This window comes from Haliaeetus albicilla, chromosome 7, assembly GCF_947461875.1.
Source record: "Haliaeetus albicilla chromosome 7, bHalAlb1.1, whole genome shotgun sequence".
Lineage (NCBI taxonomy): Eukaryota > Metazoa > Chordata > Aves > Accipitriformes > Accipitridae > Haliaeetus > Haliaeetus albicilla.
This window is the reverse complement of record NC_091489.1, coordinates 34113425-34140776: the sequence shown is the minus strand read 5'-3', so window position 1 is coordinate 34140776 and position 27352 is coordinate 34113425. Positions and strand designations below refer to the sequence as shown.

The 27352-nt window shown below is 40.1% G+C and overlaps 2 protein-coding genes across 8 annotated transcripts in view; one reads left to right on the top strand and one right to left on the bottom strand.

The window, feature by feature from the left end:
- Window positions 1-23413, bottom strand: part of BCL11A (BCL11 transcription factor A) — a 156305-nt gene extending 132892 nt beyond the window's left edge. The window contains exons 1-3 of one of the 3 annotated variants that reach the window (XM_069787626.1): window positions 23262-23413; window positions 9154-9194; window positions 3881-3955 (exon numbers count right to left, since the gene is read on the bottom strand). The gene's annotated coding sequence lies outside the window, so the exon portion shown is untranslated. Of the gene's footprint in view, window positions 1-3880; window positions 3956-9153; window positions 9220-9302; window positions 9406-23261 lie in introns of those variants that run through there. The other 2 variants (XM_069787624.1, XM_069787625.1) reach the window with 2 other exon arrangements.
- Window positions 23414-23559: 146 nt separating this feature from the next.
- The window catches only part of PAPOLG (poly(A) polymerase gamma), a 30359-nt gene continuing 26566 nt past the window's right edge, over window positions 23560-27352 (top strand). For 3 of the 5 annotated variants that reach the window (XR_011325483.1, XR_011325482.1, XM_069787633.1), the window contains exon 1: window positions 23760-24078. Coding sequence is in view for 3 of the 5 variants with exons in the window: in XM_069787633.1 (XP_069643734.1) it covers window positions 24059-24078 (20 nt within the window). In the remaining 2 variants the exon portion in view is untranslated. Of the gene's footprint in view, window positions 23692-23747; window positions 24079-27352 lie in introns of those variants that run through there. The other 2 variants (XM_069787634.1, XM_069787635.1) reach the window with 2 other exon arrangements.

The following is a 27352-nucleotide window of genomic DNA, read 5'->3' as shown; positions in this document are numbered from 1 at the left end:
AAAAAAGTTTCTAAATATAGCTTTAATCATGGCCGACCCCAATCTTCTCAGAAGTCCTTGCCCTCTAGGCCATCCCAAAGGGATGGGAACATCCAGTAACAAGCCAAAAGTCTCATGACAGTGTATTGACCCCATTTGATATTTATCTCTAGCCATTTGTGAGAGCTTCCCATGAGCTTAATTAAGCTCATTCATTTCCACAAATTGTGGCATCCTAGAAAATATCAGACTTTCCTTTGATAGATGAGATTCAAATGTGCAAAGTCTTATGGGAGGCTAGGTGTCTCTCAGGCTATTTGACACAGTAGTACATGAAACAACTTGTCTAGTCCCTCCCCTCTGTAATGTGGAAGTGAAATACACATATTCAATGCAGACCACAGCACACTTGCTACAAACTTTGAAAAACCACACACACATAGTGGAGGGAGCTGTACCCATTAGTAATAGCAGCAGTGCTGCAAAGCCACAAAATTATTCTTGTCCTTTAAGGGGATATTTAGAAGGAAATACTCCTGAATCAAGAAGGAAAAATTCAAGAAGCAAACAGGGTGAGTGTTTCTACACTTGCAGTTGGGTTTGGCTCTGAGTATCATCTTTGTGTTTCCTACATAATATTTTTCTATTTGTGCTATATCTGACTGCCTTTAGCAAAACTGTTTTGTGAAACAAAGCCCATTTGAGGGGATACTAACAGTCTTCCACTATGTTAAAGGCTGCTGCAAAGATTGGCTAATTGTTCAACACAGAGAAGACAAGAAATAACAGACTTAGATTCCTACGTATCAGGTAAGGAGAGTCAAACACGTGAACAGATGAAAGCAGGAAGACTTAGTCTTTATCATAATGGTTTTTAAAGGTAAGCAAGACAAGCTTCTGTCTTGAATAACAGGTAAAATTGATCCTGCCTCAGGGCAAAATAATATGCTAGCAAATCCCTCAGAGTTGCTTCAAGTTGCGATTTTTTTTTTGTTATTCCATTGTGGTTTTTTTTAATTTAAGAAAATCCATAACAACTGCAGGCTGGAAAAAAGTGTACCTTAGTATCCTGTAAAAACTTTGTCCTAATACCAAACATAAGCAGAAAAAAGTCCTTTCCTAATACAATAAAACAAAACATTTTTTCAAAAGTCTAGCTTTCCTTTATTTCACATCAAAACGTTCAAGCACAAGGTATAAGCTTAAACTTTGTCCATTACATATTTTTCTCACAAATGTTTTCCTTTACAAAGTTGCTTCAGCCTAGTATGTGCTCTGCTGAAGACCAGTGCTAATATAAAAATATTTTCGTTTCTTGCAAATATTTAAGCACTTCATTTACTTTGGAATCTTGGTCAATAATTCCTATGATACTGTAATTGCTTCATTTGCCCTTAACATATTTACAGAGAGTCTGTACCAGTGAGTTCAGGCACTTCATGCAAAGGAGAAGCATTTGGTCCCTACACTAGTTCCATCATTCCTAATTTTTCCAGCTCATTTAACACCTTTTCTACTGTTTTATGCATATTGAACACCAGTCTTATCTAGCTATGCTACCACAGTTACACTACATCTAACTTGAAAAACACATTTTCATCCTGAGGTCTTTCAGTTCATCCAACACCTCAAATGAAAGCTTTTTCCCCCATTTGTATGTGATCATGAAATATCTTACTGCTATAGCACAAATACAGATCTCTGTTTTCTCCAGTATGTGGAAGTGTAGGATTTTCAGTGCTTGAGGTGTTCTGGGGTTACAGTGAAGTCTATTTACCAAGTTGTTTGCCTGAAACAGACAACCAACAGGTAGGTATCAAAGCTTTTAACTAATGTAAGGCTTTGTTTTCCAGTCAGCAAGAAATGAATGCATCTAAAATGTTCCCTAATATCTTTTTCTAGTGAAGAACACCATACAAGACTTCTATAAGAAGTCCATCTATAGAAGCCAAACTTCTGAAAAAGTTGAGAAATCTCACCTTTTTACAGAAAGTTCTGAATAATTAGCTTTCCTTTCCCCACCAGAATGGTATCACAGACTGTTTCTTAATGGTAGCTTCTGTACACTATAAAAGGCAAACAGGGCTTGAAAGAGTAAATACACTTATCCAGTTCCAATGCAGCATATGAAGGACGGACTCTGAAGTAGACTTCCTGAAGAACATACTTCCGAGATCCGTGAGAATATCATAAAGCACAGAGAAGTGGCAGTTCACTAAGTAAAAATCTAACCTCTCCCTCCTCACCTGCAATTCTCTGTTAGGCCCCAAAACCTAAGGTCAGAGTGTAATTCAAAACAGAGCAGCCTGCACACTATACTAGATAGTACAAAGCCTTTTCCAAGTAACATGCTTATCTTTTGTCTTTGGTACCACTGTTAAGTCTCTTTCCCTACAGAAGTTTAAATAAGTCCCCTTCTGTAGCCAAAGCAGCCTTTTTTCTTTAATCTTTCCTCTTCCTAGACATAGCTTGCCTGGAAAAGCATAATGGCTATAAACCAGCCTGTCTTCGATTTTATAATTTGCTATGCATTTATTATTAGACTTATACCAATTCAAAGTGGCAATATAAGACATTTCATGCAGATGAGGGAATCCGAGGATGAAGCTCTCTAAAAATCACCAAGCTAGTCACAGAATCAGCAAGTATTGAACAGCTTCAGGGAAACTCAGCCATAAGGATCTATTTATACAGATACTGCTGCCCCAAAGCTTAAAAGAGTATTTAAAAAAAAAAAAACACACACATTTGTTTGGGGTTTTTTGGTTTGGGGTTTTTTTTTGTTGTTCTTTTGGGTGGGTTTTTTGTTTTTTTTTTCCCCAGTTACTCACGTATTTTAGGACAACATGGGTGCAGCAGATGAAACTACTACTAAAGGGAAGGGGGTAAGAAGCAGAGCAAGAGAAGCAATTTTGCAGCTCCATATCTTGGCCCCATACCTACGAAAATAAGTGTCTTGTGGACAGCTAACCTAAGGTCAGCAAAGCTTCCACTATTAAGCAATTCCAGATGGTAGGGATTTCCTAATTCCCCGCTTACAGTAGTCTATCAAATTACTTGTTTTAATTCATGCAGATCTGGGATTCAAGATACAGATTCTAGAACAGGAACCACAAAAAATAATACTCTACCATAAGACCAAAAATCCTAACTCAAGCTATAAGTGAAATTATAACAGTAATATCTCCAGAAAACTACGTGCTTCCTATATGATGCTTTTAGGCACAAGGCACACACAGAGTAGTCAAAAACTGAAGAAAAATGAGAGCCAACCTATTCTGTCAATGTTGACCTATTTTGTTCAGGTCTAACAGCTCAAAAAGCTACAAATTTGATGAAACATGGATTGTAAAACTATAACACTACTCAATTACTTTTTGTTGGCCAGACAGGCAAACCTGTCATTTGACAACGCATCATGATCCAAGATAGTAAACTTTATCACTCAGGGGTCATGAGAAAATGGCCACAGGTACAGCTTGCTAACCTTCACTAGGTAATTTTTCACAGTTATCATCCAAAAAGCGTAAAAGCATAAAAGATATGTTATCTTTGAGCTCAGTTTATTGTAACATGGGTGAGATTCCCTATAAAAACACTTACTAAGTAACTGTTGTGTGTTCTTCAACACAGAAAGTCAAATCAGTAAAACATCTTCTTGACAGTGTGTCAGAAATAAGACGACACTTCTCCTTTCAGAGACTAACACATTATTTATCATTCTGCTCTGGCTTACCTTTTCTTGCCATCCACCATTCTAACTCCAAAAGCATTTCCCTGCTTAGTTTCTTACTTGATGCAATATTTGCACTAATACTTGAAGCCAAAGCCAAGCCAAGAGTTCCAGAATTTGGTCTGCATTTTCCCAGATGCCGAGAACCCCTTGGAGTTTTGCTCTTACCTGTGAGATAAGTAGACGCTTGACCAGGAAATTTTGGCTTATTTCATCTTCTGTGTCATATCAGATGAGTAGTTTCTGTGGGGGAGTTTCAAGAACAGATCAGCTTAATTGCTTTCAATTCCCCTAATAAAGTTTTGTCCTAATAAAGTTTTGCACTACATTCATCACAGGTACAAGCTCAAAGACTGGTTTCAGAGCTCCTTAGCTTTCCCTGTCAAGGATTTTGGGTTTTTCCTCCCCTTTAAATGAAACCAAGGTCTACAGGAGTATGGTTTCAACTGAAGCATGTCCAGCAGCCCATGTGGAAATTCACAGCCAAATCAACATGCAAATCTTGATAGTTTTGACACCAAATTTGAACTCTATACAGAATCAAGTTCAAATTTAGTATCAAAACCTCTCATGCCAATTCTTACTTAAACTAGAGTCCATTACACTGCTAGGAAAATTTATCCCTTGTATTGTCCAAAGAGGTATTAATACAAGCAAGAACCAGGCATCTGAAACTTCTTTTAGGACCTCAAAATTATCATGAGCTGAAAAGAGCCTAAAGCAGATCATTGCTGGCTTGAGTTAAAACAGAAAAATGTTAGCAAGAGTGCTGCGTACCCAGTTTCCTCTAAAACTGGACAGACACAGAATTCATTAATATTAGAGGAATCATAACTGTGTTCCTCACCTGGATTAGCCAAAGCATGGTATTGACATAAACCAGAAACAATTGTCATCCTGACAACTTCACTACGAAGTCAGCTAAAGGACCAGTAATGTGAAACACTGAGTTCTCACAAATCCGTTTGGTTAAACAGGAACTGGGCAAGCTTGGCCCCCAGTTGAAGCATTTTACTGGATCAGGCTGGCACAATAGCATGTCCTTGGATTACTTATCTTACTTCTTGTCAATCTAAGTTTGTTCCCCTCAAGAGTTAGATCCCTGGGTTTATGCAACATCTGGTTGCCATTATATTCTCTCTAGTGCTGTGAACTAGCAGAGATTTTAGATACTTTTTAAGTTTCCTCATCACCAGGTTGTTCAGGTGGTTTTTATCTTCCCCAGCTCTTTGAGCAGTGTTTGGAACAATATAGATCTTTCACTGTGTAATTGAAGTCTTACCAAAATAACTTGGCTTGAATTTATCATTGATAGCAGAGCTCCAGGATGTAGAGCTTACTTCATGCTATCCCACAAGGGATTATTCCTGGCTGTTCGTATGGCACTTTACCCTCTTAGCTTATGGCCTGATCAATACCTCCCTACAGTCACAGCAAGTTCCTTCCCTCTTCCTTTACATCTTGGAATTAGGTCTGACCATAGGGCAGTGGCAAGCACAAGAATCCTACATAAACACTGTGTGCAAGCCTCCTATTCTTCCCATACCTGAAGCTGAAATAACTCAACTGCTCAGTTCTCTGGGCCATAGCATGTCTATGTGTAAGCTACATATTTCCAAGAACTTTAAAGCCAACAGTAAATTCAGCAATCAAAACCATCTCAGAGATGCCAAGCTACAGCTCAGTAAAGCAATTACAGAAGCAGCTGTACTGTTTCAAACTCACTATCATCTTCAGCACAGAATCATCAGTAAAAAGGGAACTGTTCAAAGAGCAGCCAAAAGCTTCACTGGTTTCCAGCGAAACAGAAAACACTTAAAACTGGAGCACAAAGAGACGGGACAGACCTTCTGGAAAAAACATATTAAGATTTGTGAAACTGCAGCATGATACAATGCCGTAAATAAAGAATTCTTGATTAACTTCGACAACAAGCTTGAGACTGCAGCAAGGTTCACCTCCAGGCCTATGTCTCTGAGTGGCAAAGTCATTTGGAGCCTGACTTGCCCAAGGACCAGGTTACATGCTTCATACCAAGTACACAAGTCATCCCACTGGAGCCTACTCGTTTCTTGCACACATCCTTAAATGCACTACAGAATCAAGGAAAAAGCACTCAGCACCTTGCAGTATCAAACCCAAAACTAGTCACATGTGTCTAATGTGTGATGGGCAAGTTACAATATTAAGGAAGACGACCAGGAACGAACAATTGCTGTGCAATAGCAAGGCTATTGTTTGAGGCTACTTTCATTTGTTCATGTACAAACATGATTTTGGGGAAGTCTGTAAGTAATCCATTACCCGATTTCTATTTCATGATGTGTGAAGATCATTTATAGGGTTTTTTGTTTGTTTTAGTTTGGGGTTTGTTTGTTTGGTTTGTTGCTTTTGGGTTTTTTTTACAGCTAATTATCTTACACTCCCTCATCTGCACAAACATACCAGTAAACATATTCCAAATACAACCATATTTCTACTACAGCATTTTGTTTTCCAAATGGCCACTAATAATAGATTCCTAATAAAAAGTCATAATAATAAATTATCATTTATCTTAGGAGACATTCTAGCTTGCAGTGGAGTAAAACCACACTCAAAGCACACACTTGGGCATAATCTGTCCCAAACCAAAATGGCAATTTTTATATTTAAATCCTGCTGTAGTCAACCCTAAGGAGCACCATTTGGCGTAAAGTAGTACAAAACAGCTGTGAAATGGAAGAATTCCCCCCTGCTGCCCCAGTCAGCAATCCTAAAAATGGTCACACTACATGTAAGGGAAGAATACATTTGCAGGCAGAATCCCAGCGAACGTATACTCAGTAATTTAACAAAAGGAGCAGACTGACCATCTTGCCTCTGTTTTCTGTCCACCTTTTAAACTTCTTTTCTCCTTTTGCCATTGTTTTGCTTAGTGGGTTAATTGCAATTCTTTTATCCACTCCCATTTTATTCTGAGTTGACAATGAGTACAGATTATACTTAGTATATTTCTTCCTTATACTTACAGCTGCTTTTCTATGGTCCTTTGTTCTGTTCCTCCTTTTCATTTCTACTTAATCTTTCTCAAATACCCCAGCCCAAGTCTCTATAAGAGTATGTCTACACTAACAATTTAAAGCATAACAAGCTTGAGTATTTGATGCAAATATTTAACTCCAAATTAACCTCCCACCCTGGCTAAGTAGAGATATGAGGAGCTCAAAAGCAAGTGCTTCAGACCAATGCTTTTCTTCCATTACCATGAGAAATTTGTCACTGTCTATTTCTCTGCAGCTTAGTGATTACTTATAAATTTGTTGACTAAGTAGTATCTGGTAGTGCCTTGCACCCACTTTCCTCAAGTATAAATGACAACAGGATGTGATTGGTAGTGCAGAAAGATCATTGAAATTTTTTTATTTCTTTTAGAACTAAACTATTTTATGGCCATCTCTACAGATGCTCTAAAGTTACATACTTCAAAAGTAGTCTGACCCCTTAACCTGTTTGTTGTGCTGGTGTCTTGTGATTATACCTTCTAGCATGAGAAACATCTTTATCCCAACCCTAACACTGCACTACACTTCGATGTTGGGGTGTAAAAAACAGAATCTTCGCTGAAAAAACAGCATCTTTTTAGAACATGGTAACTAAAATGTTCTATAATCTTAGGGCAGATAGAAGTCATATTTTTTATTTGCATTAGCTAGATAAACTGAATTCCAAAGAGAAAGAAATGAGTCTTTAGGCGAGAGAAAAACTATATAACTTCAGATGTGGGTTTTTTTAATGCAGTTCATGTTTGCTTGCCCCTAGTCAATCCAGAATATTAATGGTAAAGCATATTCATTACCGTGTATAGGAAGACTTTACCTAATCATAAGGACCATAACAAGTATTTTCTTCAATAGAGCAAATAAAAATATTACAAATACCTGTGAGAAGCAGAGTAAAATTTGGTTATAAACAGGAATTATCAGCACTGGTTTGAACCTGTTTGCTAATAGGTTTAATCCACAAGTGCTCAGGCAAACTCAGAAGTGAACATCTTTGTCGACATCTTTTAACATAGGAGCTTAAAGCCAACATCGTTCTCTATTTGCACAGTCAGTCCTGGATTTGCTCTTGTTTCAATGAGAAAGAACTACCCAGGGCATCAGTATTTTCTCAATTTTCAGAGGTACATCTAGATTGGCTATACATAAGGGTTTGTCCTTTTAAGAAATTTTAATAAGAATGCACAGTTTGCCCAACTATTACTTGGCACCTCTACATAGGCCAGAAAGTGCAAAATCGGTTGAAATAAATCCTTATATCAGACTGGCAGGACTTTGTCACATACATATTTTCATGGATATATTGAGAATTGTTCTAGATGAGATTTAACTGACAACTAGGGGGGTATATATTTTTATACACAGAGAGAATGTGTATAACATTGCAGTGGGCATTTTCATCAATTAATAAAAGCTTTGGGTAAACCTTAGGTGAGATAGATAAAACCTCTGTCCACAAAATAAGAGATTAAATTAGTCTGCAAATCACTTTTGATATTTAATATTCCATCTGTTATATTTGCTTTGGCTGAAGACTTTGTCAACTTGAGCAATTTCTGCTCTACCTAAATGACAGGTCTAACTATAACAGTTATGACTTATTTTTCATTTGTCTGAAAAAGCAAGAATGCCCCCTTTTGACAATTCCATATATTTCCCCTATGAGGCCAGGAGAGGGAGTAGTAGGTTGTATTTTTCCCTAGAAAAATCAACACTCTGGATGGCAAGTATTATATTCAGTTCCCCAGTAAGCAAAGATTGCATCCTCTGGTCATTATTCTTTTTAAAAGACCATGGAGACATCCCCACTCCAGAAAAACTGCACTTTGAGAGAAGACCATCTGCCACAAGAAAGTTTCAGACAAGAACTACACACTGTGTAAAAAATAAAATAATCTTACACCTGGATGGAAAGATATGCAGTTGTCTGCTCAGGTTAATCTGTGCAAGCTCTTTGCTTGCTTACCCTGCTGAAGGTATAACATAAATCCAGATCACCTGCTATCATGTAACTGCAGATGCTGGCCAAAACTTGATATTAAGGTCAAATAAAATTAGACCCTGCTACTCTTCTGCCTCTAGTTCTACAAGTTCTAATGAAAAAAAGCCAAAATACATATTTTTCTAGATTCCCACTCAAATTCTGAGGCTTTTGTACTGCTGCAAAGACTGTTCGCATGCACTTTTGCTTCAGGTTAATCTGCAGTGAAAGCTGAAACATACCTTGAAATTTTTCAGGAATTCTGAAAAATTCACCACCTGATGTCAAGAAATTTAATGTCCTGTGTTAGGAAGATAGTCTTTGTGAGCTCTCTAGACAGACACTGCTGAATGACATGGCCTTCCAGAACATGACTCAGAGGAGGAAGAGAAAAAAAACCCCAAAGACTAGAAACTTACCTGTATATTTTCCAGATCTTCCAGAGGGCGATTATGTCAGCCTGAAAAACAAAAGGGAAACAAAGCCTACAAATGAAATCACAGGATGTATCAAGTAAGGTATTTCCAAGAGAGAGAAAAGTAACATGGTAGAAGGCACTAGTCCATACCAGTTTATGGTTATTCTTGCCCACATCTCAGACAGCAGAACTAGAAGCAGAACAGCTGCACAGGCTTGCACCACAGGATCTGTCTCTCCTGACCTCAGGGACTGCCTGAGTGACTGACAAGCTTAGAGAGATATCTGTTAGGTGAGTCACCTGCAGAGAGCAATGCCACTCTCAATCTCTCACACTCAAACTGACAATTAGCACTGTCTTAAGGGTGCTGGGGTTTGAATCCTAGTCCATACTTCTGGATTCTGCTTCTCTAGCTCAACCAAGAGGCAAGTCCAGCCACCCATGTGACCTGGAAAATGGAGATGAGTATACTCTTCTTGATACTTATGAAGAAGCCACCCTACATAATAACTAAGTATTATCTGAAATTGTAGCTGCCTTCTCTGAGAAGCAAAGGTGCTTATGGTATTTAATCACACTGGTATTTAATTAACAACAGTTTTACAACTGCAAAATCTTATTCAGCTGAAAATGCACATATGTTAAGCAAGCAGCATGGAATGACAATTGAAATTACAGTTTGGGGAAAAATCTCAAGTCAAACCTGGGAGAAAACTTTTTACCTGACCAAATAAAGAAGTTTAAAAAAACAACACATGCACAGAGTTAACTTACAGCTGTCAAAGAAAGAACATCACAAAATCCTGCTGTATACTCCAGAAAAAGATAAGTCTTTCTCTCATGAAAGAAAGATTCTTTCTGCATGAGAGAGTGAGAAATAGTTTGACTGATTTCTGATTTCAGGTTTTGGACCATCAGATAAGTTTTCTCGAACAGCACTGAGTTACTGGGTTTAAAGTGCTTATTAGGGTCACTATAGCTTGTTGCAATCCAGCTACCATATTTTCAAAGAGCTGCATGGGCATTTAACCACAAACCTCCTATTAAAGCTAAATTATCTTAAATAAAAGAGTCATTGTGTGTCTAACTACCCATGCAGCTCCCTGAGAAATTTTAAGAGACTACATTCACAATATAGTCCCCCCTCTTCCATGATGTAGTGGAGGAAGGACTCATCCTTCAAGCAATATTGCTTGCAAACTAAGTTTTCATGAATTGCATTAGTGGCATTCACTACTGGCAGAGGCCTTACCCATTTAAAAATCAGTCTTCACAGTGCTATAGAGGTACTTGAGATGGCTGCAATTAAACTATGCAAGTTTGATTACATATGCAGATTTTCACTAGCTGAGAATCTAGCTCATCACTTTTCAGTGACAAGATCTACAAAATTAGCAACAGGAAGAATAGGAAACCAAGTGTTTTGTTAAGCATGGCATTGAATATACTATTTGTGAACCATCGCACTGAACACCTTGTTGTGCTTTATGACTCATTATTTACTTTAGTGTGATTTGACTTAGCTCACATTGGCATTTTTAAACTGTGTTTGCAGTCTAAATTCCTTCACAAACATTCCGAAGCACGTTACATGTTACCTACAGGCGGGAGTGTTCCAAGATAACCAAAGATCCCCTTATGTCAAAACCAAAAAGCACCTTCAAGGAAATCTTTCCCATCAGTCCATTTTTTGCTTTTCCGTCCCATTTGACAACACCTAAAGGAGAAGCAACAAGTTTCCTCGCAGAATATGAAGAATTAGTTCAGGTTCAGTGCATACCACTTCAGTCTGAACTTGGCTCCATACCAAATCCTGTTCAAATTTAAGTAGGGTGCTCACTTTCTTAGTGACTTTCACCCAACACTTGTCTTTTACAGTAAAGCTATAGTTTTAAAGCAGCCTTTCATCTTCCCTGTATTATCCAGATTTTTGATTGCCTACATAGCAGTCTGTATTGTTTCCACTCCTGTTTAGTGTTACCAGAAGTTTTGTTCTCTTCTTTTGTAAGTGCAAAAGAAGTACACTTGGTTTTGTTTCCACTTTCCTAAAAGAGGGCTGTGAGCAGAGGTAATACTTTCCGAAAGATTCAGAAAATTAATTTACATTGCTTCAGCCTTTTACTCCCACCTCCAAGGACATTCACTGCTACACTCCTCTGACCACTGTTTTCATTATTAAGCAGCTTAGTGAGAATATTACTCCAATTTAGAGAATGTTTTACTGGAAGCAAGTTCCAAAGAGCCTCTTTCCTACTACATTCAATGTGTTTAGCATTCACTATCAGCTCTGGGATTTACCAAGAACTCGGAAAAGTCTGTTCTCATTCTCCATCAAAGATTAGAAAATTCAGGTGTTTCTATAGTTACAATGAACTGGTTTCTGAAAATCCCTTTATCAAGGATGAACTCTGCTTCACTGAAATTAGATTCTCCTTATCATTATTTTAAAAATTCTCAAGATCTTCTAGTAGCATTAAATGGATTTCACTAGTGAATATGCAACCAGAATTTTCTATGCTCTGTCCTCTCCCAGGAAACTGAAGGCTTTATCTGTTGCCAGCCAAGAAATATTCACTAGAATGAAAGTCTACTGTATACTTTTTGGAAAGCTGCAGGGCTGGAGGTAAAGGCTGAACAGCACCGAGGTTTCTTTTCTAATCTTTTTCAAGTTCTGCACTTCACATTGGCAGGCACTCCATAATGCTGTTAATTACAGTATGAAACTGACAATATGAAAACCTATTTATTCTCAAAGTAGTTGAAGGTAATTAATACTTTTATGTTGCTATGCACTTCATTGATGGGGTTCATGAACAGAGAAATGGAACAAATTCACATGTAGTTTAAAAAAATAATCAACCTGTAAAGTTACAGTCCCAGGAAAGTCTACACATTAGTCTCTTGCTTAGTGAAAAATACAGAAGCCTTCTACATGAGTAAAAATAAACACCAAGCTGCTGAGCTGCAGGGTAACAGTTCCAGATCTGTGTCCATGTTATCTCTTTACATCCAGTCTTTAGGAGAGACCTGCACTCAGAATTTATATTCTACCTCATACTATTACACGATAACAAGATTTGCACAGCATAGTTATGAATCAAGTATTTGGCAAGTGGGTTCTTCCCACAGCCATAACTAAGGGTGGAGAACACACACCACAAACATCTAAATGCCCAATCATATTATTTATGCCTCAAAAAATTAGTTTTACTTCTTGTTTTTTGCCTCCAGAAATTGCAGGCATTGAAAGAAATCCTAAAGCAAAACCAGACAATTCATAGATACTGTCACACTGGTGTGGATACCACATTGAGGACAATTCTCAGAGCAGTAAGATCACTGTAGTTTTGTTGCTAGAAGCTCTCAGCCCTGAGTTCTTCTCTTACAGTGCTCCTCAGGCAGGTGACCTGGAAGCTACATGGCATAGCCAGGAGGACCACATGCAAAAGAAGTCAGGTTAGAGAACATAGAGAGTCACAGCAGAGGCTGCTTCATACGGTATGGCACATGTAGAAATATCTTATGCCCACTAAAAACACCTGCATAAGCCTCTGGAGCCTAAAGTTCATACAAGAATCATTCATTTCAGCAGCATCACACTGAAGTGACACAGATACAGTATGCCAATCACCAAAACCTAACTCAAGTGTTAAGAAGATGATTCATGAACAAAAAGTTCAGCTTAACAGCACCCATTGCTTTCTAGGATCGTTGCAACAAATTGTATTTACCCAGACTGTGGAGTGTATTTGGTGTTATTATTCACATGCATTACACAACAATCCCCAGAAACATTAAGAACCTGCTAGTCATCCACCAAGGGAAGGAACCAGTAGTTTAACAAAAAGGATGCTTACACATGCGTGGACTACCTGGCAAATTTACAGGCACATGAAGACCACATTTATTCCCTCCACTTCCCCCCAACAGTTGTAAATGAACATTTCCCCCCCCTCCAATTTTCAGCTATGTTAAAATGGCACGCTATTTTCATGGCCATGTTGATGTGACCAGAATTATTTTATTTATCAATATGTGTACAATTTTAGCTGTGTAACTCCTTAATCTCTGTAAGTGCTGGTTGTTTGCACTGGTGATACAGCAAATCATGTAAAGCTAAGCATTAAAGTATGATTTTTTTTCACACTAGGGTGAAATATTCCTGAAGTTTGGCAGATGCGAGCATAATCAAAAGCAACTTTGCACAAATAAGTATTGTTTCCTAAGAATCTGAAATAATTAAACATTCCTGTACAAAATAGCAAAGAACACCTAGAGACTTCTCTTTGAAGAATGAAATGAGCCATCCCAAAAAGGGGTCACCATATCTAGTTATCATCAGTTACGTAAGAGCTCCTCAGGGAAAACAGAGTCCTTCAAAGATGGAAAACTTATCTGGCAAAAAATTCCTACTGAATCAATTTTCAATAATATCAGAAAACAATAACACAGTACATCCAAAATCTTCACAGCAATCTTCCCTGTGAACACCTCCCTCTTGCTTGCTGTTTGCAGCAATGTAATAAAAGGAAAATCTTTCAGACTAAAATGAAATTTGTTAATAGAAAAAAACCCAAATATACATTATTTAAGAGGAACCAAGTGGCTGGAAGTACAATAAAGACATAAATGTGACGGCTAGATATACAGTAAGAATTTGCAAGCTCACATAGGCTGTGGGCTTATTTGCACAATTGCCATTTTCTTCTTTTCTTACAGCATAAAGAAAACTTAAAACACCAATAAGTTATATTTATACCACTTGGAAACCCTTTGCACTTAGCAGACTTGATATACCCAAGAATGAACCTTGTATTCAGGAGCTCAAAATGGGTCAGAGTTTCCCCACACACACTAGAACACCAATCCCAGGCACTATATTCCTGAAGGCAGCCCTGGAACTGCCTTATTTACAAGCAATTGTCACGAACATTAAACTCATCTTTTCCACTGTTCTTTTTTGTCAGTCTCTTGCTCTCGCTTTCTATTCTCTCACTCAATTTTTACCTATAGCTGAGAGAATACGTAACAGATGTGTTAGAAAAATTTTAACATAATTGGAAGCACTTTCATATTCATATGTGGTCTTGATTCTCCCATACTTTTGTTTGCCAGTCATCAAGGCAAAAGTGATAGGATATACATATCCACATGTACAAACACAGATATGCAAGAAGTCCTAAAGGATACTCATCTAGACTACATAATTGTAATAACTTTGTTCTGTCATGCTCCTCTTATCTTTTTCAAATTTTTCAGCCCATTACATGTCATTCTCCTTCGCTTCATCTTCTCTTCTTTTTCAGTTAGAATTTAAAAAAAGTCTTGTTTGAGAAAGTCAGCATTACTTCCATGCTTACTTTGCACACCATTAGACAATTGTTCAGACAGAAACATTGTATTAGGCTTGCATGGCAAGGTTTTGGTAGCCGGGGCGGGATACAGGGGTGGCTTTTGTCAGAGGCTGCTAGAAGCTTCCCCTATGTCTGATAGGGCCAATGCCAGCTGGCTCCAAGATGGACCCACTGCTGGCCAACGCCAGGCCCATCAGTGATGATGGTAGCACCTCTGGGATAACATATTTACAAAGGGGGTAAGAAAAGCTGCACAACTACAGCCAGAGAGAGGAGTGAGAATATGCGAGAGAATATGAAGGAGGGGAAGGAGGTGCTCCAGGCACTGGAGCAGAGATTCCCCTGCAGCCCATGGTGAAGACCATGATGAGGCAGGCTGTTGCCCTGCAGCCCATGGAGGACCCCACACTGGAGCAGGTGGCTGTCCAAAGGAGGCTGTGATCCCGTGGGAAGCCCACGCTGGAGCAGACTCCTGGCCGGACCTGTGGCCCCGTGGAGACATGAGCCCACACTGGAGCAGCTTTGCTGGCAGGACTTGTGACCCTGCAGGGGACCCACGCTGAGCAGGGGAAGAGCAGAGGAGTCCTCCCTCTGAGGAGCAAGGAGCAGCAGAAACAATATGTGATGAACTGATCACAACCCCCATTCCCCTGCACCTCTGAGGGGGAGGAGGTAGAGGAAATCGGGAGTAAAGTTAAGCCCAACAAGAAGGGAGGGGTGGGAGGAAGGTGTTTTTAAGATTAGGATAATGATAAATAAAACCCATTCTGATTTCACTGGTAATAAATTAATCCCCCCCCCCCCCCCCCCCAAGTCAAGTCTGTTTTGCCAGTGATGGTAATTGGTGAATGATCTTTCCTTGTCCCTATCTTGACCCACAAGCTTTCCCCCCCCCTTTGTCCAGCTGAGGAAGGGGTGTGATAGAGCAGCTTTCATGGGACCCTGGCATCCAGACAGGGTCAACTCACCACAACAGTTTATTTTATCAACTACAATGAAGAAGCCCTGTGAACAATGCACCAGGCTGGGTACAGGTGACAAAACCACAAAACCCTCTAAAAGAAGATGAGCTGTAGCTATGTCTGTACTCCTCTTGTCCAGCTCCTCTCCAACTACTCTAAATTATATTTTTACTTCAGGAGAACATGGTAGTAGGTCTTAGGTTTTTTTTCCTCTAATTTGGAGGCATAAATACAGTAGAAAAGCCAAAACAGTCTTTATGTCACACTATGTTTTTCAAAGCTCTCATTCCCTTCATCATTCTGTAACATGGTTCATGTAACCCCTGTGAGTTGCCCCTTCATAATTACCCGGGAAAAATACCACAAATATACACATATCAAATGGGAAGCCCAGAATGGAAGCAAGCATACCGAGAACACCAGGAGATTGTCTTTACTTTTCGTTTTCTCCCTCCCCATTTCAGTATAAGGAATATGGGAACACACACACTATGGGAAAATAGATACTGTGAACAAACAGCAGCAGAATAAAAAGCATTTTCCTTGGTAAACACCATGAGACAGTGGGTCTCCACAAGAGCACAACTCCACCCAAAGATTATACACATTTGGATGCACTGCTAATCCACATTGGTGCCAAGGGAGCAATTATTGAAAGGATCAATATGATTTACTTATGCTTTACATTAGAGCAGAATTATTTATTATTTGCTTATATTGTTTTTTTTGCCCTTCAAACAATGGGCCATATTAAGGCCTGGTTAAAGAGACACACACCTACATAACCTCCCTAGAGCTTTGCCAGTTTTCTCCAGCTGCAGAGGTGAACCTCTGCCTCCTCAAGCACAGGAAAACAGCTAGATGAAGCTAGCCAGCTGAGAGTTCCCTGCTATGGACTCAAGTTTACAATCAAATTGACTGTTTTTTGAAGACAGGACAGATGCTAAGTTTCTGCATCAAGTCAAGCATAATGCTATCACGTAAAAAGGTGAGAAAAAGAAACTTCAGCGAGGTCTTACTACAAGGTTAATGGATATGAAAATTTCTCCCAATTCTCACACAGAATTGAGGTGTTTCAGTAATTATCGGTATCCATTCCTCTCTTTAAAGTTTCCCTGCAAGCAGCAATCAGAATTATATACGATCTCTGCATGAAACTAATGAATTCATGACAAAGAAGACTCCTCAACATGATAAGAGGTAGTGCATCAGGGGTATTAGCATCAGGCTTTAATGCCCAGAAACAGTCTCACAGCCACGTTCAAACTATAATGGAACTAGAACAAATACCAGTGCTACACAACATCAGCTGCCCATGGACTTGGGTCCCCACCCAAAACAAAAGTAAAGAACAACGCAGAGATTAAACAGGTTTGTTCGCTTCCTCTATCAAAAGAAAAAATAAGTGTTTCTGCTCTCTATGTAAAGCTAGTCATAAACAAAAATACAGCACATTCATCTGTAGAAACTTCCATTCAGGTCAGAGAAAACATTTTTTTAAAAAAACATTAAGAAGTTACACCTCTTCAGCACTCCTATAAAATAAATATTACCTGTAAAATGAAGATAGTATGGTAAAGGGGAAAAAAAAAAAAAAAAAGAAAAACTGCAAGAGGGATATCCCATTAAATTTGGGTAACACCTGCCTGGCAACTGTTTCTGACCCAAGAGACTTTCTGAACCAACACCTACTACATAAGATTTTTTTTTCCCTTCTTCAGGTGTTTGCTAGCAGAGATCACTGTTCTCATAATTTAAGATTATTTCTCTAGAACAAGCACACTTCCCACTCAGCTTTCCTCCCTGAAAGGAAACACTTTAAAGGTAAATAGCGATAGCAAAGAATTTTATGTGCATAATACCTTTGGAGTGTACCAGAGTTCAAATCAAATCTTTACAGAACCAAAACATCTAGGTTGTCTATAGGAGATGCAAACACTTCAGAAGGACACTCAAACTCACCACCTTAGTTTTCCCCTTACAGTGAAACCCCAAGAAACTGAAAAAACCTATGATTGCACATGACAGCTGCTTATCCAAATGCTAGCATATGTAGACCTTGTTAAGCAGACCCTTTGCTTGTGCTTAGCTGTCAAGCATCAAAGGTCCTGTCTGCACTTCCACATATATGAATATCCCCGTCATACAGTTGCTGTGTCTGATGCATGCTGGTGAAATCAAAAGGGGCTCTTCTTCTAAGGTCAGAGAAGATTGTTGTATGGGCAAAAACAACTGAAGAAGAAAGGCAAATGGTGGATTTGGATACAGTTGCAACAGATACACAGCACAGGAAACAGTCAGAAAAGCAAAAAAAAATCCTCAACACCCTCTGCCATCACCTTGCTAGTTCCTAGACATTTAAGGCCGCACCCCACTATCACATGGCAGAATAGCAGAGTCCTGTAGATGAGTGGCTCAGACAGAGTAGAAAACAGCTAGAAATAATACTGCCAAGTGATTAGAGGAGAACTGGTTGTAAATTTAAACATCATTTTGATTCATTAATCTCCAACAGCTAAAGACAAACCTAAAGCAAAATTAACATGATTGTAAACTAAGCACTCGTATCCTGTGGCTATTTTTTGGCCCGCTGAGAAAGAATGAGCTGATCAAAGACAGACACTTCATTGCAAGCAGCAAGATTAATGCTGCTTCAGTGAGCTCACAGTTAGTTCCCATTAACTAATCCGTTCTAGAAGCTGGTAACACCATGATTAATCTTAGCTTCAATTTGAAGTGAAACAAGGGAGTGACCCGTCCATCTCCTGATGACATTGCACCTGCCCTACAAGCCAGTGCAAGTTTATGTATAGTCTTTTGTTGTTGAGCAGGTGAAGAGCTGTAACTAGTTTCTCATTAAGAGGCACAAGCATTCAAGACTTCCCTGGGAAAGCAGGGTACAGTTTTGCTGGTTCAACATACAGTGGCAAATTGAAATCCTACCAAGTGATTGTAGTTAAACTAGAAATCCACTATAACTCAGTGTGAGGAGCTAACAGCCATTAGCAGCAAGCCAGCCTAGAAAGACATACAGCAGTGTATTAACACTGTCCCAAAGTCATGCCCTCCAAGGCAAGCCTAGTGTCTCAGTGGCAACAGTTAGGACTGACTTAAAATACAAATGGTTTACACATTTACATTTCTGAGTAGCTTGTTAGGTTACCAGTACCAACATTTCGTAGAATTATGTCCCTTAAGTAAATTGATGAAATTCAAAAATAAAGGAAAAAAACAAAAACACAACAAACAACTAAAAAACCTTTAGCCGCCACTTGTTTAGATCTATCCAAAATGTGTCTTCAGCAACCCCATCTTCTACTGTTCACTGTTATCTCTTACCATATATCTTGCCACATAATATGATAGATTAGTAAATCTTGAGAACATTTATTACAAAATGCAGCTTTCCAGAATTGAATTTCATGTTATTTTTAGCTGATATTCATCAGACCCTAAATGTATATATACAAATTATAGTGACAAAAATGTTTCTCTAGTGAAATAAGGTACATTACACAGATAAGATCCTCCACATTTGTAAGAAAAATCCAAAGTCTGACTAAAATCTTCTTCTGATAAATTTTTCTCTGTTCTGCAGATAGTATTTTAATATCACACAAATATTTTCTCTGTAGCAGTTTCACCTTTCAGTCAGATTTTCTATGTTGAAGCAGAAAGGTTCAGGTGCAGTAGTTGGTACATATCTTTTCATGCATATACCTAAAGTTCCTCCAAAACTGCCTTCAAAAAAATCTGTTTAAAGTTTCACTCTTCTTTAATCATTAAAATGTTAGAACACTAAAATGTAATAAAAGAGTCATGAAACACTTTTCCAAATAAAATACAATAAAAATCTTTCTGGACAAAGATGTCTTTTTTATGGATTGCAACACATAATTCATCTGAGAAAGCTACAAAACTAAGAAAACAAGAGTAAAATATCACACCTTTTCCATTCACATAGGCACATTGTTTATCGTTACCATTGTCATATGTCTCCAGCTACACATTCCCTCATAAATATCCCACTTAGTAAAAGAACTATTTCCAAACAAACATAGACAAGCAACAGTGCCAGAAGGTTAGCAGATATATGGTTCATGTGTTAAAGCACAGATCTGAGCATATAATCTTCCACATACTCCTAAGATGCAGAGATTTCAGCTTGTGACACATGCATCATGAAAATATTTGACTGTGGTAATATTAATGTGCATCCCTCTGTGGATAAGAGTTGATCCTATAAAGCTAATAGTTGTATTCTCCCCCATAAGAACACACCCCCCCAAGCTATCTTGCTAATATAGGAATGCTAAGCACTTCACAAGAATTCACATTCTTCTACGCATTTACAGGTGTGCTTGTGTACAAGTACAAATACAACAGGCAGATAGGCACACCTAGCTGTATACATTTCACAGTGCACAGAATTGCAGAAGGAGAATGAAAGCAGAGGAATTGTAGAGAGACATTATAACTTTTCTTAAATCAGCTGACACACTGGAAAAGGATGCAAGTCTTTGGGTACACTGCAAACCAATCTAAATCCAGACTGCTACCATCCCACCTCTCCACTTCCACACCTATGTTTGTGGGTCTGCTTCTCCCTTGCATCAACAGTAGTGTTCAGGAGCCTACACATACTCTGACAAGTCAGGAAGCAGATCTAGCTCAACACCAATTCAGCACAGACTCTTTGGGGGAGAGAAGAAAAATCACATCAGCCTGGGTTAGACCAGTTTAAATTGCCATGAAACTACTCTATGAGAGGATAGTTTAAGTAAGTGAGGAGGATCTTACCTGTATCATGTACAGGATTTAGCTTGGGGATATTGAAAGAAACCACCTCATCTTCCTCTCTCCTCACAGTATGTTCTTTCTCCTTCCCTGAGGTCAATATTTCTGACCATGTAGCTACAGGATCAGACACTTGAACTGACTTATCTAGCCAAAATTGACACAACAAATACTTAAATGTAAAAATTAGCCTAAACGACTTACAAGAATCGTGCACTGAGCAAAAAGTGAGTTAGCCCACTTTGAACAGACAAGAACAGTTTGTAAGGGGAAACAAGGGTAAGATTGCCACCTTCTACTGAAAAGGGACAGGCATTTACAAGCAAATATACCCTATGGAATACAAGGGCAGCAGCTGAACAGACCAGGGTGGAAAAGGGGTAACAAACAACAGCAAGATCTGCAGTGAGGACATAGACAGCTTCCTTTAGCCAGGAATCAGCATTAGGCAGTTGAATTTCAGAAGTCTGTCAAACACATGGTCTCCCAGAATTGGTTTCTAAAACACATCAATACTACCATTAACTTTACAGATAAAATTAAAACATAAGATATACAGCCTATAACATACAAAACCACACAGCCTATTTATTTATATTTATAAAGCACACCTCTGTAAAATCAGTAATACCCTCTAACAGACTAAAAGTACTCAGATACCACCTTGTTTATGCTACAGAGAACATTTACTCCTTTAGAACACACCAACAATTTAAAAAACAAAACAACCCCAAAACATCCCCCACCCCCCTGGTATCACTTTAAGAAAATAGATTTCACTTTTTCCAATATGCTATCTGGATAACACATAAACACACCAAAAAAAGAGCCCCAACTAACAATATTTAATTGGTTATCAGACATTTCTATAACCCAGGCACTCCACAAGTGTTTTAAAGTTAATATAATGCACACAGCAGAGGAAAGCACTACCTCGAAGCAAACTCTCCCCAAATTTTACGCATTCTAATACATAGTATCTTTTAGCCACTGCTACAAATAATATTGTGGAAACTCTATAGGTAGAATGGAATAGTTACATATTAGAAAGAATTTCACATAAATAGATAACAAACAACAAGAGAACCTTGTTTTCTATTAAAAAAAAAAAAAGTATTACTCACAGAGTAGCCAACCTAGTGAATCTCCTCAGTTCTATCTTTGAAGTAACTTCAAAAGAAAATACTAGAAACTAAAATTCATGAACTCGAGCAAAATAACAGTAATGCTATTGAACTATTACTCTCATAGCACTTCATAAGCATCATTTTTCCAGAAAAAGTAAATTATTTCTTTATTTGAGCTCTAACCGCTATAAGAACTCATAATCTGACCATCTCACTTAAACCATCACTAACATCTTGTGTTTCTCAGGCCCCCACTGCCTTTTCACTTTAATAGTTTACGTGCTTGAAGCCATCACGTTAAGTCTTAATTTCCATTTAACATTAGAATTGCACCTGAGGAAAAACTACTGTGCTTCAAGACCTTGTAATTTTTTCCTAGATGTTGCAGGTGCTTTGAAGAAAGGTATCACTTCTCCAGTAAAAACCTTCCATCACATCTGACTGCGATACTAAAGCATGCAGCAGAAACAGTTTAAAAAAACCCCATTGGCTAATTAGACATCTAAAGTCGGAAAAAATAAAGGCAGGTGTTTTCCTCACACGAAATAAGTGGTATCAACCTGAGAGAAAAGAAGAGGAAGCAGTGTACAAACAACAGCTTTCCTGATTCTCGGACCACAGTAGTGTTGTGAGGATGATAAAATGTTAAAGAAAACCATGATAAGCTTCAAGAATAAAAAGGGCGTGACCAGAGGTTTTAAAAAAACTCTCAAGAAATTTGCTTGAAAACTTTTTTTTACTTTACCAGTACAACTTCTTGCAGAAGCATCTGATTTTCAAAGACTTTGAAATGTTAGCGCAAGCACTGCCATGAAAATATTCAATAAATAAAGTCATTTTTAACTCTCCATAGCATGATGTTACTCAAATAGGGTAGATAAGGCTGTCCTGCTAAAAGTACCTTTGTGTCAGAACACCAAACGTTTGTTTTGTTATTTTGTTGAAACTTCAGGATAAATGTTGAGTTTGTGTTTCTTCAAAGTATCTTGTTGAAGTAAAATACATTTTATCCTGCAGCAGAGACAACCCAGAAAAGTAGAGAACTGATGCATGTGCTAATCTCAGAGAAAGGCTCTGACACGGCAAGACATCAAGGCAGTTGGGAAGCAAACTTTTTTCCCAAAGGTTTATTCAACTTTACAAAAACATTACGGTTTTACTTTCGGCTCTTTGCAGGCTCGAATGTGAGTGGGGAAATGTCGTCTAAATGCCACGGTGCAGAATAGCTTCAGGGTACTTTGGTTGCTTTAATACCCAGCTTGTAATAGACTGTGTCGGCCAAAAATGATATATGGCAATAAGTTATGGTGAGTACTCATAACAATGCGTGTTAAATCCTCCCGGTACCGGCTTCAGTCAAACGGCACTTAGCTTGCTCTGCAGCACTTAGCGGATGAGAATAAACCACCCCAAGAGCGATTTCTGCCTTTTTACCTCTCCTCTCTCTGAAAGGGGGTGTCAGGGAGGTGCCGTGGGAATGGGAACGTCCCTGAGCTTTAAGAGGGAAAGGTGTGGCCGTGGGACCCCCTTCCGCGCGGCGCGCCGGTCCCTCCCCGTGGGCAGCTCGGCTGTCCCCGCTGCAGGGGTCTGTCAGCGCCTTACCCCCCCCGCAAAGGTCCCGGCAGGGCAGCGGCCGACCGAGGAGAGTTTCCCGCAGCTTCCGAGCGGGACGGCGGGCGGCAGAAACGTCGAGACGCATCTTCGCGACCTCCTGAAGGTAAGATAGGCTCCCTCACACCCCCGCCCCGCTCCTCCCCCGGCCGGCAGCGGGAGGCAGCCGCCCCCTCCGCGCACAGCCTCCCCTCAGGGGGATCCCCCTCCGCTCCGCCGCCTCCTCAGCCGGCAGTCACCGCGGCGTCCCTGCCTCACCTGCCCACCTCCTCCCTCCTGCGAGGAGAAGAGCAGCTTGTGCACTTCCCGGTTGGGGCCAGGGGGAATATCCGCGCCCGGTACTCAGCCCGTGTCGTGACCGACCCTGTCCCCCGCCTGTCACGGGAGCGCATGCCGGCCGGTCCCCAGTGAGGAGAGGGGCTGCGGGGGGGGGGGGTGGAACCGCCTCAGCCGCGCGCCGCCAACAGCCGCCAGGGGGCGGCGGGCGGCCGGGCCGGCGAGGCCCTGGCCTCCCCGCCAAGCCCCACCCCGCCGGGTGCCCTCCTCCCGCCCCATTGGCTGAGCGCCGCAGTGGCCGTCGGGAAGGAGGCGGTGGCGGCGCGCCGGCTAGCAGGGGCGCCGGGCGTTGGGCGGCAGCTACGGGTTGGGCATTGCGCCGAGTTGGGTGCGCCATGAAGGAGACGTGCGGGTGAGGCGGCGGCCCCCTCCTTCCCTCGCGTCTCCCTGAGGGGCTGTTTCCCGCCGCAGCCCCCCGAGGGGCCCCTGGCGGGGCGAGAGGCTGCGGGTCCCGGAGCGGGGCTTGGGAGGAACCTGCCTCCCGTCAGGGAAAACTTTTCCTGAAAATAAACGATAAACCTTTTCTGTGTGGAGGCGGGGGTTAGAGGCTCTGTGGGGCTCAGCGCCGGTGGTCGGAGCCCCTGGTTTTTGTAGGGTAAGATTCTCGGTGCCGGTCTCGGCGTTGTGTTGCCACCGTAACCTAGAAACGGCTCGGCCGGCCGCTGCTCTCGGGCTGCCGACCCAGCTCCCAGGCGGGAAAAAAAAGTGGCTTTCTCTGAATGCTGGCGTCAGGAACAAGGTGCTTTGACTTGCCAGCAGGTGTCTGCAGGCTTTTTTTTTTCTTAGTGTGGGTATGTGCGGTAGGAATGGGAGGTGTAACGTGTTACTTCAGTGAAGGTCACGCGATTTGGGGGCGTTTCTTGGTTGGTTGGGTTTGGTGGGTTTGGTGTTTGGGGTGTTTGGTTTGGTTTCCGCTATCAATTCTTCGCTGATTTCTGCTATCAATTTTTAGCCCGTTTCCAGTCATTCCTCCTCCCAAGTGGTGAGGGTGGAAGAGACTGGAGTGATCAATTTCTGCCTGGCTGGAGGCAAGCCGACCTCATGAGTCAGAGAAACGCATTCGTAGTGAAGGCTCGTACACCGCCCTGATGGCTGAAGGCAGCTCCCTGAACTGTAACAGTGTAAACTTATTCGTTGTCTCTCAGAGCGTGCAGGAGAAAAGGATAGCAGCTTTGTGAAGCTATAAATAAGTGACAAAACCTGCAACGAGTCAGTTTAACTTCTTGTATAAAATTAGGATCTATCGGAACGGAAATATGCTGGAGCTGTTCACTGTGGTAGACAAATCATAGCAAGAGTTGGCAAAATATCAAACTGCTGCAGGCTTCTCGTTTAAACAGAAGGCTGATGGATGAATAGGTAGTATTCCATGTATGCTGCTTTCTCTCTTAAGATCTCTTCTTTGTATATGCCTGGCAGTCTGGTACAGTTAAGAGAGAGAAGTAAGATTTTTAAAATTTTTTTTTTAATTTTTATTCCAAAAGGGGAACAAATCCTATTGGGCATAAGCTACTCACTCAGTAAGACTTTCAAAATGCCATTTTCCTCAACTTTTAAGTTGTGAGATCAAATTTTCAGTAATACATGCAAGCAACTGAAAAATATCTACTATTGACTAAAAGAATTTGCTCTTAATAATATCTGATATAGGTAATTGATATTGTCCTTTATGTCAATCTCTAATTATAGTCTCTGCAGGAAGAATGGGACAATGAAAGGCAGATGGTGGCCTTCTGTACACTGGAAAGATCTTGAATGCTAGCAAAGTCTAAAACCCATTCTTGTGTTGTGCAAACTTTCTGAAGTGAAAGTTGTACAATGCAAGTAATATGTAAAACATGTAGGAAGTTGCTGCTGTAGGTGTTTTAATTTAGATGTAATGCACAGCGATTAATCATAGGCTTTCCTTCTGTACTTGTTATGAAAATGATATCATAAGAAGGAAAATATTATGAATATTTTTACTTGTGAAGTGGAAGTTGACAATGCCTATAAACAAGGCAAGGCAAATTAGGTCAAGGCCTAGTTACACTTGTAAGTAAACAGCCATTCTGACTGGGGAAACTAGTTGATAGGACTACAGTCCTAATACCCCTCCCCAGCTTTTTGGAAAACACATAGAAAAAAGTTTGAAAAATGAGCTCATAGAGAAGGGGGATGAGGGGAACCCACTAGATGACTAAAAGCTGTGTCTGTAATTGGATAAAGCTACCCTGAGAGAAATCCATCTTCCCTCAATGGAAGAGTAAAGGCAACAGTTAGAAATAAGGAGATGTAATAAGCTGTCTTTTTTAAATCAAGTATTGAAGCTGTCCTTTGAGCATTTCCTAATCCCATTTCAGCCAAAATGGGTCAGATATCTTAAATAGTTATAAGCATCTCTTGACTAACCCAGCTAATACTTGAAGTTGTCCGTATGTGAAGTAGGAAAATATCCGGTTGGAATAATGACATAATTAATCCCTTTAGCCTTAAGGTCTGGATATGGACTCTGACAAGCATGATGAGTTGTAGAGACTTTTTAATGTGTCTCCCCCTTTTGCTACTAGTGTTTCTGTAGAGACCCTTGATCCATCAAGTACAGTTCTTGCCTTCTGTCCCACTCCTTTCTCTCTCATGGTTTCAGCTGGTCATGCGAAGTAGGGGTTTCTTTCTCCATTTTTCCCTTTCTAAAGCAAGGGTTCTATGGTGTAAAAAAAAAAAAAGCTAATGCTGCTTCTAATTTAATGTTGTCCTGCCATGTCAGTCTTGTGCTGCTTCTGACTGCAGGTAAGTCTAAACATGCAGGGCAAGTGGAGGGTTGGAGGTGAAAATGATGCCTTGCTGTGACTGCAGTTCCAGGGGCAGTAACCTTGTGGGCCTCCAAACCCAGGTGCCTGGTGTCCTGCTCAGCCTAACTGGGTGTGGGAGCAGCTTGGAACACCTGGCATTTGTTTTCAAGAGTGAACCGTTAGAATTTGTTGTGCTGCATGTTTGCCAAGCCTTTGAAGAACTGGTTTTACAAGGTCAAGTTGGAGGATGGCCTTGTGTATGCCTGGGAAGATGTGGCTGAAGGCAGTCACGAGTATGTGTATGGAATGTTTTTATCTTTAACTGTTCTAAGGACTGGCAAACATCCCAGCTGAGCCAGATATGCGTTCCTGTGTTAGTAATATTGGCTGTATGCCGTTAGTTCTTTCTAGATCTTTGTTGAAACATATAAGTTTGATCTTTTAGTGAAATAAACGGAAACTTTTACAGATAGCTTGAGTGCTTAATTCAGTCGCCGCACTGGGCAGTGAGCTAGCTAAACCAGATTTGAGCACCTTCTACAAACAGAGCTTAAGTTGTGCTGCTCTACATGCTGACATGCATCTCTTGGATTTAGATGCATGTACAGCTAAGCCTCTGAACTATAAAAACTGAACACTGTGTTAAGAGCACAAGGCTTTCCTAACAACATTAGCTGCAGATTGGTTGATGTTTTCATTCATACTCCTCCATAAACAAAAACAGGGTAATACTTAATTTAGTGCAACAATTCTGTTTAACAGACCACTTCGTTACATGCCCTTCCTCTACAACCAACTATCATGTCCTTCCAGAATCAGTAGAAGCACAGCAAATACATTTAACTAAAAGAAGCCAGTGTTAAATTGTCTTGTTTAATGTTAGCAGGAAGCTGATGGGAATATCCTTAAATCAAAACTGATATGAAACTGAAATGTGTCCAAAACTTCCGCTGTATGTAGTGTCACCTTTAGGGGATTTCAAACCTTTTAATTTCCTGGTGATCAGTTCTAACTGTCTAGCGCAATGCAAATAAGCTGTATTAAGATGGTAGCAGCTTGGATCTTTTCTTATATCCACAAATGTTTTTTAAAAAAGTGGTTATGACTTCTAAGTTAGGTCAAGTTATCTAAAAATCATAAGCAAGATCTTTTTTTCCTCATTTATATTAATGCTGGGCAAAAGAGTGGAAGTTGATTTGGAAACCTGTAAGTGGAAGGGTGTTTTCCAGTAAGGTGGGTTTT